Source organism: Plodia interpunctella, chromosome 19 (assembly GCF_027563975.2).
Source record: "Plodia interpunctella isolate USDA-ARS_2022_Savannah chromosome 19, ilPloInte3.2, whole genome shotgun sequence".
Taxonomy (NCBI): domain Eukaryota; kingdom Metazoa; phylum Arthropoda; class Insecta; order Lepidoptera; family Pyralidae; genus Plodia; species Plodia interpunctella.
Window position 1 is genome coordinate 7,360,597 of NC_071312.1, and position 20,250 is coordinate 7,380,846.

Consider the following 20,250-nt stretch of genomic DNA (forward strand, 5'->3'; position numbering starts at 1 on the left):
TTACTTTCATTATGTTTTGCTGTTTTGGATATTACATACTCAAACTGGATACGTAGCCAAAAGATATTTTACAAAAATTTTAAATTTGAATACTACATGAAAACGCGGCGGAAGTTCAAATCGCTGTCAGTCACATCCAATGGTCACATCACAGTCACACAGATATGTCACTGTCAAAAATGTCAAATGTAGAGTGACGCATCGGGGGTCGGTCGGCTGTTCAGTTCTAATCTAAATAAATTAATCATTGCCCATTTCATATCCAAAATATTATATGAATACAGTTTATTAATCGATATTAGCACATTCAGTGCTTAATTTATAACGAATTCTTGTGATTAAGTTTCCTGTAAATAGGCTTGTGTGGAATTGAGGGCGTGGGAAGACCGGCTCGCGATTTGCAAGGTTTGTATGGATTTCTTTCTAAGTTTTCCTTTTACTTTACGTGTGCAATCGACTTTTTAGCAAACTAGTTATTGTATAATTCTATTGCGGCAATTATACTAATTTATAACCTGTAGGAGGCTTAAATCATCCTTATTTCCAGAACTTTTCGTTTCATTATATTGATGTTTTTGAATCATTTTCCTGTAGCGATTGTGGATGAATACACCTTATTATTTATCTTTATCAAGTGTCAAGATAAAGAAATAATATTGACAATTTGCTTACTGTGAAACTCTTATTTTATCATAAATGTTATGATTGATGTCTTTATTCATATTTGGCTCATTCTGTGTCATAATCTTTTAAAAGACTGTGGTGGTCTAGTGGTTAAGACCTGTAATTTTTAGGTTCAATGTTCGAATCCTGTTCATGTCAGATAAGATTAACTACAAATATTTTTTTAATTTCAACTATTCATGCCAGCATTATGGAACATTAGAACATAGAACATAATTCGTCATTCATGCAAGAGCTATAATGTCACAAATATACAGACATGAAGTTCTTTGTGTTGCCACAATTAATAATGTTGCAGATGTGGAAAGCAACAACCGACATAAAGCCTCCTGTACCAGAGGAGGCAGACGAATGGGAGACGGATCCAGACTTCATTAATGATGTTACGGAGCAGGAGCAGCGTTGGGGGCCCGGTGGACGAAATGTCGAGGCTATTGAGTGAGTGAACTACTAGTATCAACATACCTACTGCATGGGAGCCAGAACTGTTAAAGACCTCTTTGTATTGCTACTTATTGATATTCTCACAGCCGAGTTAAATGTCGTAAATCTTATGAGAAATTGAAAATGAGAAAGGCTATGTGAGAAAAGGTCTGCAGTAGTTCCATTTGTAGGGGTTTTTTTTTAATTTAACTTTTATTTTTAAAGGACAACCAAACAATATTGAAATAAAAGGACCTACTAGTAGCCTTATAATGTGGAAAAATTATTTTTTATTGTGGTTTAGTTAATTTTACAAAGTAAAATAAATAATCAAAACTATAAAATATGAACTTTATAGAATGTCTAAGATCTTTGCTATTCCAAAGGGTTCCATCCTCGCAACAGTTTGAGAAGTTGCCACAGTCATTCTTTTTGATGACTACATGTGTTACCACGCTTTCTCTCTTTTTTTTACATCATGCATATGTCTATACTATTATTATAAAGAGGTAAGTGTTTGTATGTTTGTATGTTTAAGAGGTAATCTCTGAAACTACTGAACCAATTTAAAAAATTTCTTCACCATTAGTAAGGTACATTATCCAAGATTACTATAGGCTATATTTTATCTCAAAATTCCCACGGGAGCGAAGCCCCGGGCAACGTCTAGTGACATGGTAAAAAGAGACAGCATGTGGTTCATAACAAGCTAGTGTTTGTATGATTAATGGTAGGCCTTCTGTTATTGATATGTTCAAATGTATATGACACTGATCTAATTTATCATTGCTGGTCAGTGACACTCATGTAAAATTAGCCTGGAAGGAAGTCTGTGGGTGTCTGTCTTTTGAACTCCGCTACATGTTTTAATTTGCAAGTGATGAGTCAATACATCCCAATAAGAATTTGAAAATTAATAAGGACTTTTTATTGAGCTGTATATTTTTTATTCATACAGATTAGTTTTTTCACTTCTATTATAAGTAACTAAACTATTGCCTGAGGCTTTGCTCGCAGCATATTGAAGCATATGTCACTCTCCACCCTTCCCATTTTTGACGCGAAGAAGTACAAAATAACACTTTCACATTTTATAATATTAGCATGGTTATGACAAGTAAAATATATACAAAAAATTTATATACAACACTCTTGATCGAAATTTTACAACACAAGTGTTTTTTTCGACAAATATATCTCCACCTCACGTAATACCAATGTTTGCCGTCCTGTATCATAATACATCATTTTTTTTACCATTTTTCAGTATGGCAAAATTACGCGAAGAAGTATTGGAAGCAGACAAGTTAGATAAACAGAAGAAATACGAACAAGGACCTAAGCCTTCCTATGGGTAAGTACCTATAATGCCAGCTCCATACTGTCGCCGAACTCAGACCCATGCCAACGAGAATCCGTGAACATTGCGTAATTTGTATGAGTGCTTTTATTTACCGCAACGGAGAACCAGCAATGCAAACTGTTCGACGACAGTTTGGAGTCGGCATAATATGTAATTAAATTCCATAATTAAATCACAAAACATAAATGACTTGGATTTGTAATAACTGCATTGGTGCATTACACGCAAACAATATCATCAAACTTACTCATTAGTAAGTTTATTTGATGCTATATAGACATCAACATTACGTTGAACAAACCGTTGTCTCGGGAGTCCGGATGTGTTTATACATTCTGGAGAGGGGTGATGATGCAAAGGCAGACATAATAAATACCAAATAAAATGGAATTTCTATTAATTTGGAATTTCTAATAATTTCTATAATAACCAAGCAACTGAAGCTTCGACAAAAAATAAATTAAAAAAAAAGCAATTTATTTCTATTGACGACGTGGCCTAATAGTCATCATGCCGGACTGCTACACTGGAGGTGCCGGGTTCGATCCCCGATCAGGTCAACATGGAAAATGATCTTTTTCAGATTACTTGGGTCTTGGATGTTTATCTATATATGTATATGTTATCTATAGACATATAGTGTCGTTGAGTTAGTATCCCATAACACAAGTTTCCGACTTACTTTGGGTCTAACTCAATCTGTGTGATTTGTCCCTATATATTTATTTATTTATACTAGCGGCCAGTCCCGGCTTCGCTAGAGTAAAACCATAATAAATTACATATCTAAACCTTCCTCAGGAAGCATACTATCTATTTAAATGGATTTGTTATACATGTCATGGTTAAGAGCACTGTCCCGGATAGACAGGGGCGCGGCTTAAATTCCCGCTCGATTCCAGATTTTTTTCATCTCATTATTATTTTCAAAATAATACTATCTATTGATGAAAACCGTACAAAAATCACCAAAATCGTTTTAAAACCGGCAAAATTAAATTGTATATCTTTTTGTCAGGTACGGAGGTAAGTTCGGTGTGCAGAGCGATCGTATGGACAAGTCGGCTGTCGGCCACGATTATGTCGGGAAGGTCGAGAAACATGTCTCACAAAAGGATTATTCTCAAGGTAAGTATTTTATAATTAATTTCGTCAAAAAATTAACTTATTGTTATTAACTAGCGGCCCATCCCGGCTTCGGTCGGGTCTCTTCATAGTCGTATTCCTCATGGCTGAGGGTCGTGATCATTACGTGGAATGAAACACACACAACAACTTTCTTGGCATTATTAATGGAGTGGTTTGCCTTCTCTATTTCACACATAAGTTAATAATAATCAACAATATAGATCAAATCTAGATCTAGATCTACCACTATTTAAAAAAATATATACTAAAAAATATTTAAAAACAATATTTGTAAAATAAAATAAAAAATCAAAATAATATTAAATACACTAGTTAAAATTAAACAAAAAATTTCAATATTTTTCTTAACTAAATAATAAATTTATACAACAAGAAAATTACACGAAACTTACCTTGTTCCAAGACGATGTCGCTTCTAGCGGCTTGCTTGGAGTTTACATCTTTGTCGCATTCCATTGCCTTGCAGTCCACGCTCGTCCTCCCGCTCGTCGATAATAAATAGTGAGGGTAGTGTGCTGCGATGTTAAGTGACTGTGATTTGTGTGTTATGGATTCTTTGTGATTCCTTTGTTACTTTTTTTTTTATCTCGCATGTAATTATGTACTAAGGATTTGCCGTATGCGCGTGTTGTATAAAACTGTACATATAGGACACTTAGTTGTAGTTCTCATACCAAGTGAATTTTGTAATTCTTTATGAGAAATAAATATCTTTAAACCCAACCAGTGTGCAGGTTTCCTCACGATGTTTTCCTTCACCTGAAGCAAGTGGTGGTCGATGAAAACTACTATATATGAGTCAGATCTGTATACAAACTCATGTGGCACGAGTAGGATTCGAACCTGGGACCTTTCGATCCACAGGCGGGCGTCTTAACCATTACACCACCACCGCTTCGGTCTGGTAAAACCATAATAAATTATACTCCTAAACCTTTCGCAGGAATCCCCCTATCTATTAAGGAAACCCACATCAAAATCAGTTGTGTAGTTTCAAAGATCTAAGCATACATAGAGGCAGACAGTCAGCGGGCAGCGACTAGCTCAACGATACTATATGTATAGATAAACATCCAAGACCCGGGCCAATCAGAAAAAGATTATTTTCTATTATGACCCGACCGGGAATCGAACCCGGGACTTCTTGGATCTTTACCATTGCGCCACCAACAACAACACGTAATCATATTATCATTATCATCATAATATTAGTAATCAATTTAATTATCCTATTTTATAAATAAGTAAAGTACTGGTACAATGCCAATTTTATAAATGTTTAATTAAAAAAAAAAATTCTTCATTTAAAAAAATTGCAACACTAATGAAACGCTACACGCCGCGTTCAAACAGTCGTGAAACTCACCCACATAAATAAATCGATAAATCGAATCGATTAATCTTGGCTAATTGTTAGGTATTGTGACTTTTTTTTTTGCAGGTTTCGGCGGTAAGTTCGGCGTGCAGACAGACAGGATGGACAAGTCCGCGGTGGGACACGAGTACGCGGCGCCGCTGGAGCGCCACGCGTCGCAGACGGACCACGCGCGCGGCTTCGGCGGCAAGTTCGGTCTGCAGGCCGACCGCGTCGACCGCGTCAGCGCTTCTTCTTTATATACTTCTGATAAACTAAATATACTTTGTAGGAATATATCGTCTTGTTCTTCGTTAGTTTCGGTTTTACTCTTCTTTTCAGCAAAGTAAATATGGCGACCTACATAGCTTGCGACTTCAATATTATTATTATGTTTTGACATCGTATCTTACTCACATTAATGTCACTTATTATTTGTTATAGAAAAAAATATATATGTCTAGGATTTTTAAACTACAAAGCCACAATAATATTATTATGTTAAAAAAATGATATTTTTTCAAAAATGAACTCATTTTCATTTCTAGAGTGCAGCAGGCTGGGACCACAAAGAGCAGATAGAGAAGCACTCCTCTCAGAAGGACTATTCCGTGGGTTTTGGCGGTAAATTCGGTGTACAGACAGACAGGAAGGACGCCTCAGCTTTTGGCTGGGACCATAAGGAAGACGCGCAACAACATCATTCTCAGACAGGTAATTCTCTATATTTCTTATATCATAAACTTTCCTCAATGAAAACCTTACAAAAATACATAATAATTTTTGAGTTTCTCGCATTCATACATATAGACACGACAGGGGGACTGTATATTAATTCGTTCTAAACTTTTCTCAGTAATGACACTATCTATTTGTGAAAACTTTACAAAAATACATAATAGTTTTTGAGTTTATCGCATTCATATATATAGACGCGACAGGGGGACTGTATATTAATTAGTTCTAAACTTTCCTCAGGAATGACACTATCTATTTGTAAAAACTGTACAAAAATACATAATAGTTTTTTGAGTTTATCGCATTCATACAGATAGACGCGACAAGGGGACTGTTTTGTGACATGTAAGGGTTACATCATGAAGCGGTGAGAAGCGGTGGTGGTGTATTGTTAGGTCCGGACCGCCTGTGAATTTAAACTTTCGTATTTATAATATTAGTGGGACTAGCGACCTGGTTTGGCTTCGAACGGTCTAATAGGCTGTTTTGTTTGTATGAACTTTCGTTGATAAATTGTCTAAATAACAGTGAAAACTGCATCGTAGTCCGTTGCATGCTTCAAAAGAAGAAAGCTTTAAAACAGACAGACGCGGCGGCCAGCTTTGTTTTGTATTATGTACTGATTATTATTAATTAATTTAACAACATAACAGTGAAAAATGAAGTTACAAATAGGAAGCTAATGTAAAAAGGTACTACTTTTTTATATAGAAATTTCTTCCAATACACCAGCTGAGATAATTGGTGACATTTTCGCCAATATATGTATATATTATTCTCCGCCAGACTACGCGATCGGTTTCGGCGGTAAGTACGGCGTGCAGACAGACAGACAGGACGCGTCGGCGCTGGGCTGGGATCACCTCGAGAAGGCCAGCAAGCACGCCAGCCAGACCGACCATAATAAGGTACGTAGCGCGTCAACTCGGGAAGGGTATAAATGTTACGGGAACGGTATAAATATCATACGAAAACGGTAAACATGTTATACGAGAACGGTAAACATGTCATTGGAAAACGGTAAAAGTGTCGAATCAACTCGGGAATGGTAATAAACAGGTGACATAAACCACGTTAAAAAATATTTTAAATATAATTTCTTTAAGATACCTTTTAAAACATACATTTTAGTTAAACATTACAACTTAAAACCTAAGTGTCTGTTACCACTTTCTGATAAAATAACATTTGTAATCTGACAGATAAAGTAACTGCTAGATAAATCTGCCTGAACTTATTAGCCAGTTAACCCTATCCAACACTTGTGAAACACAATTTTAACTCTATATTTTTGATAGATATAGGCTATCGGATAACTTATCAGCAAGTGGTGAAACCGGCTCTAACACGTGTTTACTTTTAGGTCCACTTGTATATTTCGGAACAAACTTGTCTTTCCCGGCGTCGCTACTGTTAACTAAAAGGACCTTTCAAATTGACTTTTGCAAGTTTCCGATTTTGATCCCCGGGTACTAATAACCGACAGATTAGTAACCTTAGCAATCGCGCATGCGCACACAATTCATATTGACCTTAAAAGCTAGGGTTATATTGCGGGAGGCAACTCTAGAAGAAACCTATTCGATCGAACATCGATCTGGATTCAATTTTATTACGTTCGATTATCAAGTTTACGTCTAGAAAATTGATCCACGGTGATGTTCGATCGAATAGGGAATCCTCCCAGCTATTTACCCCGTAAACATGCAAGTGGGCCTTACAGGTTTTAAACGTTGACATTGTTCCTATCTTTCTCCTCTACCGACTTATGACTTCCGTATAAGTGCATCCTCTTCTCTCCTTTCTTGATCATTTCGTCGAGTAGAGTCATGTCTTCCTCTCCCTTATTGCTCATTTCGGCGATGGACGGCATTTCTTCGTTACCTGTGTCACCATCCCGCGATCGACCTTTTTTCTTGTCTCCTGGAAGTTAAAAATGAAAATAAAAACCGGCCAAGACCGACTCGGACTCGCGTACTAAAATTAGCGTTCAATATAAAAAAAATCGTGTCAAAGTTTTAATTAGCTTACTCCGCCGAAACGGATTGGTTGATTTTGATGAAATGTTATATGTATAATCAATAGGTCTGAGAATAGATCGTTGTCCGTTTTTCGAAAAAGTTATGTCAGATGCCTTTGGGCGACTTAAATAAAATCTGACACCATATAGTATTAGCAATAACACACTCGATAAGAAAGATTAAACTCTGTCTCTCTCTCTCTCTCATTCGGATTTTTAGTTATCTATACTATTATTATAAAGAGGTAAGCGTTTGTGAGTGTTTATGTTTGAGGTAAAGTTTAAACTCCGAAACTACCGAACCGATTTCTAAAATTCTTTCACCATTAGAAAGGTACATTATCGTAGATTGCTATAGGTTATATTTTATCTCAAAATTCCCACGGGAGCGAAGCCCCGGGCAACATCTAGTAGCTTATATTATTACCGTGGTATGACTCACCCTCCTCCCCCTGCCCCTGTCCATGTCCCATCGCCCTCATCTTCTGTTCGATCACCCGCGCCCGAATTTCTTTAAGGAACGCTGATATTTGATTCCCAATGTCCAGTTTGCCTTCCACTTTGATCTTGTATTCCCATGTTGAGATTGGTAGCACTAAAAAGATTTTTCTCTTAGGATCATAATTATAAAGGTAATTAGTACATTGATACCGCATCGCTTCCACCCGGCAATATGGCGTTAAATGAAAGTGAGCTTTATAACGTTCTCTGTAGACATAGATTACATTGACCATCTTTCTCTTACAACATTCTTATTTGCGGTATAAATGTGCTATGACCTTAATATATTTTAATAACATACTGTATTATAATTTTAACTTTATCTTATATTAAAATAAAATACAAAAATAAACTCAACATTAACATAAAGATTAAATGTTAAACAAAAAGAAAACAATTACTTACATGCTATGAGACACAAATATTTTAACATTGTCTATGATATCTGTCATGTGACTATAAACTTTTTGACCAATCAAAATGTTTTGTTAATCATTACACGCTTCACTGCGTTTCGAGCTATTTTATTGCAATTTTACGACTGATTCGATTATATTCTACGTGTACTGTCAACAGCACATTAAGTTACCTTGCATGAACCTCTATGGCGCGGTAATAACGACGAGTTTGCAATAAATTTGGGTAGGTTGATGTGTTGTTGATTGTACTAATAATTTATAAGCACACGCCATGAACTTGGATTGGAATATTTTTTGGCACGTTTGGCCACGTGTAAGTATTGGAAGTCACGTGATTATTCATGGTAAACAAAAAAAAAACATATACATATTTCTTAGAGTACGGATTCTGAGCGAGGGAGGAGTTCGGTTGGGGAAATTTCCATACATTGTGGTATGGAAATATAGCACCGGTTTTTTCATTTGTATGTGACAAAAAATTAAGACGTATTGAAATCATACATAAAATTAAATTACAATTAATTATAACATTAAATTTATGAAAATTCAGCAATGTCTAAACGTATATTCGGTATTGACGACATTCGGTATATTTGCATTGTGCAAATACAATGACAGATATGCGCTGCTAAAATTTATGTTAAAATCACTACAAAACTGATATATTATTTCGGAAAAATTATAATAATATAAGAGTTATTTTAAGCAATAATAGGCACTAATACAAATAAAGAATAGAACTAAAGTCATTGAATTGTGTTTTTGCTTCAGCAAAGTTTAAAAGAATGTTCAATATAAAATTTTTGTTTTGTACAATAAAATCATTACAAACGAACATATAATCTAAATTTCACATTCGTCAAGAGTGTGTTTAGCGGATCAGGAAATAAATAATATAAAAAACACTAAATTTTGTCTACCAGGCCTTAATTCGGCGGTAATAGCGGCGAATTTGGGTTGGCTTAAATTCTGTTAACTATATTTTTTTCTGAGCTTGCATATTAATTTCTCTTCCATAGGAAAGTTGCGGAGGTAGAGTGCCATTTATAAATAACTAGGTGCTGCCCGAAACTCTCTCCGCGGTCTATGTTTGATTGTTCCAGATTTCGTCAAAATCGGCGCAGCGATTTGACCATGAACATGATAGACAGAGAGAGAGAGAGAGACTTTCGCATTATAATAATAGAATAGAAGTGTATAAAAAGAAGAATTAATATTTAAATTTAGGCCCTCCGAGATCTTATATGCTTCTTTGCGTCATCAAATTACACACTACTTGACACATGTAGTTAAATATCAATAATTCCTAGGGCTTCGGCGGCAAATTCGGCATCGAGACGGACCGCGTGGACAAGTCCGCGCATCGGTTCGACGAAGTGGAGTCTGTCGGCGCCGACTACACCAAGCACAAGCCCGACATCGGCGGGGCCAAGCCCTCGTCTATCAGGGCCAAGTTCGAGAACATGGCCAAGGAGAAGGAACAGGTAATATATACATACATACATAAAATAAATGCTTCCATGGGAAATCACGCGGGCGAAGCCGCCTGCAAAATATAGTATATAATAAATGCGAAAGTTTATGCGGAAAAGTTAGTTCTTAAAATAATTTTCTCTATTAATTTTTAATTATCGCATAGACGGAGAAAGTTGGCGGCTACAAACCAAAGTCGAGCGGCGGGGCCAAGCCGTCCTCCATCGGGGCCAAGTTCGAGAACATGGCTAAGGAAAGGGAACAGGTATATTTTCTCATAGTCTCTCTTTCTCTCTTAGTCTCTCTCTCTCTTAGTTCCCCCCCCCTCTCTCTCTCACATTGTATCTCTCTCACTCTCTCTCTCACTCTCTTTCATAGTCTCTCTCTTACTATCTTTCATAGTCTCTCTCTCACTCTCTCTCATAGTCTCTCACTCTCTCATAGTCTCTCTCACTCTCTCTCATAGTCTCTCTTTCTCTCTCCCTCATAGTCTTTCTGTCTCTCTCATAGTATCTGTCTCTCTCTCTCTCTCACACACACAACTTTGTAAGGCGTTTTTTTGTTACTGTTGTGCCGATTATGTATTTTGGAATCTGAAATCTTTTGTTTTTAGGAAGCACTTCAGTCGGTTCAAAAGATTCGGCAACAAAGGGAGCAGATGGATAAACAACTTTCAGAAAAGGTGAATTAATACATTTTATTTGTCTTTAAACTTCTAATTGTATAGTTGTTAAATTCCTTACTTTAAAAGATCAGGCAATTATTGTTTATTATTTTTTCAATAATGGTAGTATTCGCGCAAAAGTGTACTATTCGCTTAAACGAACTATACAAATTCTCACAATATTTTAGTAACTGAAACATACATATTTTCAACAGTATTTAGTTTTATTATTCAAAATCAAATCATGTATTCTAAAATTAGGCCTTCACGGGAACTTTTTCACATCACATTGTAAATTAAATGATATTTACCAATGCTACAAACTACAAAACTACTTTTTGAACATATTGAAATGTTTTTATAGGAAAAAGAACGACTAGCCCAGGAGCCAAAGGAAGTAGAATCGCCGTCGCCGACGACAGCTAAGGCTGCTGAGCTTCCAGTTGAAGCGGTCCAGTCCAAAGACATCGATACTACGGAAGATAAACAGCCTAACTTGCCTGATGTTACGTTAGTAGGAGAACCCAAAGAGGATAAGGAAGAGGTGGGAAACATATACATTCACATCATTCATTCAGTTTTTAGTTCATTCACTTTCTTAAAAGAATGAAACTCCCAAGGTTTAGATATAATGTTGTCTGATGTTACTTTAGTAGGATAAGCGAAGGTTAATTAGGACTCATTTTGTTCATTCACATTCACATTAAGAAATTTCTATTGAAATAAGTAGTACCTTTGTACTTAGTTTCCTATTTGTAAGTTTTATATTTACACTGTTATGTTGTGTATATAAATAAATAAATAAACTCATTCATTCAATTTTTGATTAACTAATTCTCTTATGGGAATGAGACACCCGAGCTTTAGAAATAGCACTAGAAACAAAAAAGGACAGGCAACATATTTTCATTCAAGTCATTCATTCATTTCTTAGTTCACTTAAACTTGGGGAAACAATTATAACTAAGTATTTTATATATTTTTTATATTTCGTCCGCAGCTAACTCGCCAACCAACGATCGTAGTGTCGCCCGTCGGCTGGGAAACTGAACTAAACAGCGAACAAGAGGAAGAAGAGGAATCGTACACTGCGCGTGCGCTGTACGACTACCAGGCGGCCGCGCCCGACGAGATATCATTCGATCCGGACGATCTCATCACCAATATTCAGATGGTGAGACTACATTAATATATATCACGTAATAGCTAATTAAAATTCATTTCAGCGTAACGAAATGGTGGTTTTCCAGTGGTCAAGACTATGAACTGAAAGGTCCAAAGTTCGAATCCGCATTAGTTTGTGTACCAATTTGACTAATAGTAGTTTTCATATAAAAATCTTATTTTTAGAGAGGTAGGGATTAGGAATTTCCACTCTCCACGATCCTGGCAAATCTATCTCCTTTCCTTTATACTCTTGAGAGGTGGGAGGAAGGGGGTGCCACTCCCAAAATAGAACTGTACGAACTTCAATAAACTGTGACATTAGTTAAAAGTAACGAAGTATTTGTATGCACCACATTTTTCACAATATATATACATACTAATGTTATAAATGCGATAGTCTGTCTGTGCCCCTTTCATGGTTAAACCGCTGGACCAATTTTGATGGAATTTGGTATGCATGTACTTAAAGACCCCCGTTCAAAGATAGGCTTATAACTTTTTTGTCAAAAATCAACCCCCAAATGACAATAATGGGGGGTGAAAGTTTGTATGAAAATCGTTTGTTACGCTTTCGCAGATAAATAAATTCACGAAGGCGAAGCCGCGGGCAAGAGCAACAAGCAAGTTTTTAAATATATTTTTTTCGTTCCAGATCGACGAAGGGTGGTGGCAAGGGCTCTGCAAGGGCGCGTACGGGTTATTCCCCGCGAACTACGTCCAGTTACAAGATAAGTGAATAGGGTGTACCATTAATTTCTTCTTATTGCTTACGAGGGTTGTGAAAGCTCTTTCCCTCGTCTGTGCGTTTTCCCGATTTCTTCTTCAGTCGTTGAGCGTCGGAGCCCAGAGTCCACTATCCTACTTTTTCGACTCTACTTCGCACGGTCGTCGACATCCCTAGTTGTCAGACCATAGACACGCATATCATCCTGGACGACATCAAGCCAGCACTTCTTGGGTTTGCCTTCTGCCAGCGTCTAGCGGGAGCGGAATGGCCAGACATTTTAAAAAACAATTTCAATAAGAAAATATAAAGAAAACTGTTTTGCAAAACAGAGACAGACGATCATCTTTACAAACTAAAGACTTGTTTTTAATAGTATTTTAGAATTTTGTAATAGTATTTAGATAATTTTTATATTTTGTTAATATTATGTGGAATTATTGATTACGTAAAGCTAGCCATTTAGTGTAGAATAAGAGTATTTAGTAGATTAGCTAGCAAGTTGCTAGAACGGCTCGGATACCTGGTTATTTTTGAAACCTGTTCGCGCGCATCTCCATACATTTTGGTAAAGAGCGTGTTCTTTACGATTCAACCCTGAGATAACACTTATTTCTCGGCTTCTGATCGAAGAGCATTTTCATGTCGATTTTGTTCGAATCATCAGTTGAACCTCAAAATGATTTTGCTCGTTTCTCCGACCCACCACGCCAAACGACCCTACACAAAATAATAAGAAAGACAAAACATAGTGTGGTCTTTGTCACACGCGTTAATAACATCAACAAAATGCCCTCGAAGTGGAACAATTACGAATATAATTATTAAACAAGGTTAAAATAATCCGGTATCGAGCCCTGATCGCTAGAATTAAAGGTTTGCCATACGAATGAAGTCTTTAATATCTTATAGTTTAGTATATTTAGCGTATTTCTCACAGAAATATATTACTAAACTCAAGTGAGTGTTAGCCCAGGCTATGATCTATTTATTAACTAATTTACATACAAATTTGTTGAGTAGTTTTCGTGTCAAATGGCGAAAATGAACACGTAAAATAAATTTCGTTCGGATGGTTTTGCATACTGCCGATTAAAAAATGACAGTACTTTTAAACTAAATAAAAATGAAAAAAATGAAGTGTTTATTTAATTTAATTTAATTTAGGAGACATATTTTAAGATATTATTTGCTTTAATTTAATATGATATTTGTCTCCTTAATGATACTATATTTCATGGTTGTGCAACATTTAAAAGTACGTAGGGCTGGCAATTACAAGTTATTTTTACGAATGTTACTATGAATAATTTTTTTTTCAAGACTTTTTCACGACAATGTAAATAGTGTAATTTTTTCGTCGAATAAATCTATAATATACCTCTACACTGATTAGAACAATTTGACGAAAACTAAAAAAAATAATACCATCTTAGTTAATTAATTTAGTATTAAGTATATTAGAAACGTACTTATGACAAAAACTGTATTAATTGTAAAGGAACCTCATTTTATGGAATTAAATTACTAATTAATTGCCTAAAGGTAGACCAACTTTTTTACATACCTAATAAAATAAAAAAGTTTTTAAAATGCCGACTACCTACCGACATCTAGTGGTAAGTAGTCACATACACATTAATCGTAATAAAGTAATATAGTACGGAATATTACTGGTTGGATAAAAAATCATAAAAGCCATGCCCCATTGCTCCATTGCAATGCAGCACGTTATAGCTCCGTTGTGCTCCGTTGTCTTCTATAGGTTTTGACACTGACGTGCGTTGACGTACGTCGAGACTTCATACAATTTCTGACAATGACAATGACCGAGGACCACGGAGCGCAAAGGAACAATGAGGCGTGGCTCTTAAACAAAAATTAAACAATAATTCATAGATTATCCAATGGCTCATATCAACGCACATGAATTTAATACAATAATCAATAATGTTTAAAAGACGCTTCCACTTTTGTATGATTTTTTTTAAATGACGCAAGTCTATTTAATTTAAATTGTAATTATTTGAAATGAAATGTTTCGATTTTTTTTTAAAATAATTGTATTATTAATGTAACGCCCATTTAAGTCAAAATACTTTTTAGTATTTTTTTTTTATTATCAGAATATTTTTTATAAACTTAAGTTTCGTTTTATGTAAGAAATCATATCGTATAATTTATAGTCACAGCATAAAGACATTAATTGTAAGAAAATGTTATAAATACTTATTGATTAGACTTAAGAAATAACCAAAATTAATTTTGAGACGCAAATATATTGGACATTTGTAAAATATGAGGCAAATAAATATGATGGCTGTTGCTATATGCATTCATGCAATAGAAATCATTTCTCAAGGCGCACGCTGACGCGCAGTCGTAACGCGTATTCAGCCTGTCTCAGTCACACGCCTTAAGGGCGTATGAGATAGGTGACTCGTTAATTTCAATCGACGAGTCACGCAGCGGTAATATTTTCAGTGATGTCGTCAAATATAACACGCCTTATGAAATAATACCTCTTTGCTACTTGATTATTCGAGCGACATGCCAATGTTCCGTTTTAAGCTGTTGTCGCGCAAAATGTCACTTTCGCAAAACGACAATAAATGTAAAAGTATACGGTATATACCCCATATTTCCAATTAAGTCCACGCTAAATTTCACCTCGATTCAATGCTCCGTTTTGACGTGAAAGAAGGACAAACACTTTATCACCTTTATAATATTAGCATGGATGGATATATAATAATTCATTCTGAATTAAAGCCAAAACCAACTCCGAAAAAATATGTGGAGACGATTTTATTTACGACTAGCTTTTGCCCACAACTTCGTATGTGAGAGAAAATCAAGAAATATCTTCTTAGTGGGGAGCACTAAGAAGATATTTCTTGATTGATTACACTGTCCTAGAAACCTACTCACCAAATTTCAGCTTTCTACACCCAGTTTGGGCTGTGCGTTGTCTGTCAATCAGTCACTCAGTAACGCAAGAGATTTATGTTATGTGTTAATATATTTAGACGATTGATGTTATATTCAATATTTTTTTTTATTTTAATAAACTTATGTCTTAAACAGTTTCAAGCCATAAGTTTATTGAGGCAAAATAAATTCTATACTTAGTTACTTTTCGCAATGACGTTTTGAGAACGTGACGTTTTGTGTCACCAACTGTCTTACAAATCCATTATTATGAAGTGTTGACATTTTGAAAGCATTACGCCACTTTTCACGTTTCACTGATAAATTTTAATGGAAATCAATTAGGCTTAAGTAACTCGATCATAGATAACAAATAACTGTCATAATAATCTATGGATTAAGATAATTTCATTCATTCTTTCACAATGTTTTCGATCGAATCGTGAAATGAATATAGGTACCCCAGAAATGGTACATGTGCTGCTTTTCATAAAATTAATGTAAAATAATGTATCCTGAATCTTTCTGTAAATCTTTCGATAAATGTCCAATTTTTTTTTTTACATTCAATGTATAAATTTGTATGGATTAAAAAAATATATATGAAAAGTGGCATAATGACATAATTATAATATACATTGAATATTGTACGGCATGTAATGTCGAGATGTTTTATATTAAATGATGTTTATAAAATAAAATATTATTTTCTAGTGATGTGATTGTTTTTATTTGAGCCCGATCGGTCCAGTAGTTTGGGCTGTGCGTTGATAGATCATACTAGCGCCTCGACGCGGCTTCGCTCAGGTTTTACCTGCGTACCCCTACCATATAACGCTAATATAACGCTTTAGTAATTGTAAATTTAGCATCCCGGGCCCTACTATATCTGCCCGATATCCAAAAGGGAGTGATCTCGACGCTAGCGCCCATAAGAAATGAAAATCACAAAATAAATAAAGCAGTTAATCGAAAATAGAACAATAATATACCAGAAACAAAATAATTGTAAATCTAAACAAAACGTTGCTACTTAAATTACAACCTGCACTCTCAATAAACTTTGTATACGCCGAGACCCTTGTGAATAGTGTAGTTTTATCAAAGTTCTTGCCGCACACCACGCCGACCAAAATACCATTCGGGCTCTCTCTCCTTCTTTCCGGGGTTCCTTTACACACCAACGGACCCCCAGAGTCTCCGCTGGCCACGTCTGCATTAGTCGATGTGGTGCACACGAAGTTGTTCATATTCATATCCCATAACTCATTACAAGCGTGTCTTGGTATCACAAATAGTTTGGCTATTAGAAGACGCGTGGATTGCAACGCTCTCGGTCCATGCATTAGATCACCATACCCACTTGCTAAACACCAACTCATGTAATCACTATTCCAGCGCGCGTATGGTATAAACGTCACATAGTTATTGAAAATCCACGGTTCTCTTACGATTACTAAAGAAATGTCATTAACAGGGAAGTAGTATTGTTTGTGGACGATGATCTTATCTATATCCCTCCATTGCGACAATCCTGCGCTGTTATTGCTTTTGCTGTCCGTCAACAAATCGCCTGCTACCGCGCGCAGTGTGTCCCTAGTTTTAGGGTTCTTATAGTCTTTGTTCTCAAAACAATGGGCCACAGACAGAACCAACTTTGGTTTTAGTATGGAGCCCCCGCAATGATTACGCCATATGTTTTTCCTAAATCGTTTCGCCTCTCTTTCTTTTATAGAGACCATGTAAGGGACATCGCCGTTTCTAGCGATTTCCCCGTGAACGATTACAGGTTTCACGGATTTATCGTAATTTTTCGAGTACTTTAATGTCGTTATCACACGGTTATCGTAACTGGCTACAGCGTGGGTTATTATGAGGATGAATAAACAGTTTAGTGTCATATATTACTGGTGATTTCTTAGTTTTCCGTCACATTTTGGATATGATTGACAAAGGTGATGATGATATTTCTTGACGCAAAGGAAACAGAAAAATGAGAAATGAGTGAGATTTGTAGGTACACATAAATATTACATACTCTTTAGAGTGTTATTATCTATGGATTCTTACATCGCGTTGAGATGTTCCGTAGTGTTCCGTTTTATATGACTGTGCGAAAAAAGGAGTGTTATATTTTGATGTTTATATATAAATGAGGATTTTTATATATAAAATCATTGGAAATATTCACCGTTGGTCTTCTGATATACTTATGTATAAATAGTTTTGAAAATAAAATACGTAATTTTCCCTGTATTATTTTGAAGCCATAGTCGGCAATTATGCAATCAAATTATTGTATCCATCTTGTTTCTGATTTAATAACGTCTAGCCTTTAATTATTAAGTGATTCACATTTCGTCTTTATTCCCCCATTTGTTTGGTAAGCCGCGGCGTCAAATGACGAGAATTTATATGTATAACATTTATACTGATACTAGCTGTTTACCCGCGACTTCGTCGGTGTAGAATAGTTAGTCCTGACAGCATAATTATATTCTTTTGTGATTAATTTGTACCTATACCCATCCCAGATTACTAATTTTAGTGCCAATATTTTTGTGTTATAGCCAAATTATCATCTTTGGCCGTCTTTTCAACATGATTTTCATTCAAAATTTCACCCCCCATATATTGGAGTTTGGGGGTTGATTTAGAAAAAAAACGTAGCCTATCTTTGAAAGGAGTTCTTTAACTATATGCATACCAAATTTTATCAAAATCGGTGCTGCGGTTTAGCCGTGAAAGCGCAAAGACAGAGAGACTTTCGCTTTTATAATATTAGCTGACTTTTTTTAGCTGAATTTTATAATATTACTGATGTTTTCTGCCATTATCAAGGACTTTACACTTTCATGACCATTAAAGGTTGCAATCAAGTAAAAACTCGTTATACGATAACTCGATACGATATCCTTTAATAAGTCCGAGTTTAGGTATGTGCCTGCAAGAAATGTTTTTAATTTGCCTATGGTTTATATTATTTGACTACGGTGTTCTCTGACTGAGTCAAAAAGCATGACATTATTCAAGATTTATTCCGTAAGAATATAAAAGGTCCTTGAATTTATTATACAATGTTATTCATTGAAGGGATGTGTTCTAGGGTCAACTAATTTTCATTGACCGAGTAAAATGTAACCAAAACACTGTGGTCACTTCGTAAAATTCATGAATATATTAGCGTTTCTCATAATTTTATTCCAAGGCGCAGCATCCCTAAAAGACAAACGCATTATAACCACATTAAAATACTCGAGTTTCCGAGTGAAACCTGTAGTGGTCGAAGGAAGACCTGTGAACATCGAGGATGTGCCATATCTAGTGTCAATAAAAGATATAGGCAAAAAAATCGATGAGAAAAACTATAAGTGGGTAAATCTGTGTGGGGGGAGCATTATAAGCTTGTCGATTGTGCTCACGGCGGCCCATTGTTTCGAAGAACACCACTTTTACTACACTAGGAGGTTTGATCTTCTTGGAGTTTCAGCTGGGTCTATTTACACCAATCTGATACACGACGGGACTCCCGTCACGACTGCCGCTGGCCAATGGAGGATCATACGACAGATTATTCTGCATCCCGATTTCTTGTTTCCATTGAATGACCTAGCTTTAGTTTCGGTCAAACCTGATTGGTCATTCACGAATTACATCAAACCCATCCATGTCTCGAAAAGGAATACGGAATATCCGAGCGAGTGCTACATTGCTGGCTATGGTAGAAGGGGACATGGGAGGACCAGTGCGAAATCGGACGTGTTGCTTAAAGCGCCCATACGCGTTTTTACTACAATACAATGTTCCGTTATATGGCAAATGGATATGAGTACTTACATTTGCACTGATGCTTCATTCGGAGACGTTAGTTCGGGAGATTCTGGGGGTCCTTTGGTATGCTTCGGGACGGCAGAAGCGGGGAACAATCCCTTATTGGTCGGCGTCGTTAGTGGCAAGAATTATGACAAAACGACGTTGTTTACCCGAGTGGCCGCGTACAAATCTTGGATAGATAAAATTGACAATACCAATGGCGGCAAAACGGAAGCCTGTTCATTACTGCTAGTAATTACATCTCTGCTTTTATATCTTGCGTTTCATTCACACCGTGCAATTAGCTTTGGAATTAATTTAAAATTTAATAGCGCTCCACAAAGACTTGGTTTGTTCTATGTAAAATGACTTCTTTGATCACTTGATGCAGATTATTATAGGGTATTGTTATTGAAATTTCTGACGTCATTAGTGGGGCACGATTCTCACTTTATCAGTTTTCTCCATATTTTTTTCTGAAGAGACATTTACAAAAAATCCCGTTTAAAAGTTCGAGCGCAGGCATTAACGATCGATGTAATTTTTTCGTTTGAAAATTTGCTTCATACCATCCATCGAATTGGCTTTTGCTCGCGGCTTCGCTCGCGTTAATTATGTGTGTCTGCTCATAAATTCTTTTTGTCAATATCTCGGGTTCTAAGCGACGTATCGCGATGAAACCTATACCAGATTTCAAGTTACTCCATCTGCTATACAATTTTGAAAACCGGATCAAATTCCATCCAGTTTTTGCGTAATGTGCGATAGACATAGAAGCAAACAAAAAAAAACTAAAAAAATTGTCTTGGCTACTATTAGTCCCATAA

The 20,250-nt window shown here is 35.9% G+C and overlaps 4 protein-coding genes across 6 annotated transcripts; 2 read left to right on the plus strand and 2 right to left on the minus strand.

Moving 5' to 3' along the window:
* The first annotated feature begins 189 nt into the window (after positions 1–189).
* Positions 190–16,327, plus strand: Cortactin (cortactin). Its single transcript, XM_053759448.2, has 13 exons — positions 190–405; positions 983–1,122; positions 2,375–2,461; positions 3,489–3,598; positions 5,061–5,215; positions 5,522–5,687; positions 6,498–6,619; positions 9,962–10,135; positions 10,291–10,389; positions 10,738–10,806; positions 11,153–11,332; positions 11,789–11,962; positions 12,608–16,327. The coding sequence occupies exons 2-13, from the start codon at positions 983–985 to the stop codon at positions 12,689–12,691; spliced, it is 1,560 nt and encodes a 519-aa protein (XP_053615423.1). The 5' UTR covers positions 190–405; the 3' UTR covers positions 12,692–16,327.
* Positions 6,782–19,562, minus strand: LOC128678118 (uncharacterized). 3 transcript variants are annotated; one of them, XM_064436576.1, is made up of 3 exons: positions 19,448–19,562; positions 8,159–8,326; positions 6,782–7,634 (listed from the first exon to the last, which is right to left on the minus strand). In XM_064436576.1, the coding sequence occupies exons 1-3, from the start codon at positions 19,464–19,466 to the stop codon at positions 7,438–7,440; spliced, it is 384 nt and encodes a 127-aa protein (XP_064292646.1). In that variant the 5' UTR covers positions 19,467–19,562; the 3' UTR covers positions 6,782–7,437. The 3 variants fall into 3 exon arrangements, with proteins under 3 accessions (XP_064292646.1, XP_053615426.1, XP_053615425.1); XM_053759451.2 differs by lacking the exon at positions 19,448–19,562 and adding an exon at positions 8,638–8,788 and having other exon boundaries at positions 8,174–8,326; XM_053759450.2 differs by lacking the exon at positions 19,448–19,562 and adding an exon at positions 8,638–8,788.
* On the minus strand, positions 16,423–17,511 carry LOC128678494 (venom peptide isomerase heavy chain-like). The gene has a single exon (XM_053760078.1). The coding sequence runs from the start codon at positions 17,509–17,511 to the stop codon at positions 16,576–16,578; it is 936 nt and encodes a 311-aa protein (XP_053616053.1). The 3' UTR covers positions 16,423–16,575.
* LOC128678117 (ovochymase-like) lies at positions 17,249–20,001 on the plus strand. Its single transcript, XM_053759449.2, has one exon. It carries the CDS (start codon positions 18,782–18,784, stop codon positions 19,790–19,792), a length of 1,011 nt encoding a protein of 336 aa, XP_053615424.1. The 5' UTR covers positions 17,249–18,781; the 3' UTR covers positions 19,793–20,001.
* The last annotated feature ends 249 nt before the right edge of the window (positions 20,002–20,250 follow it).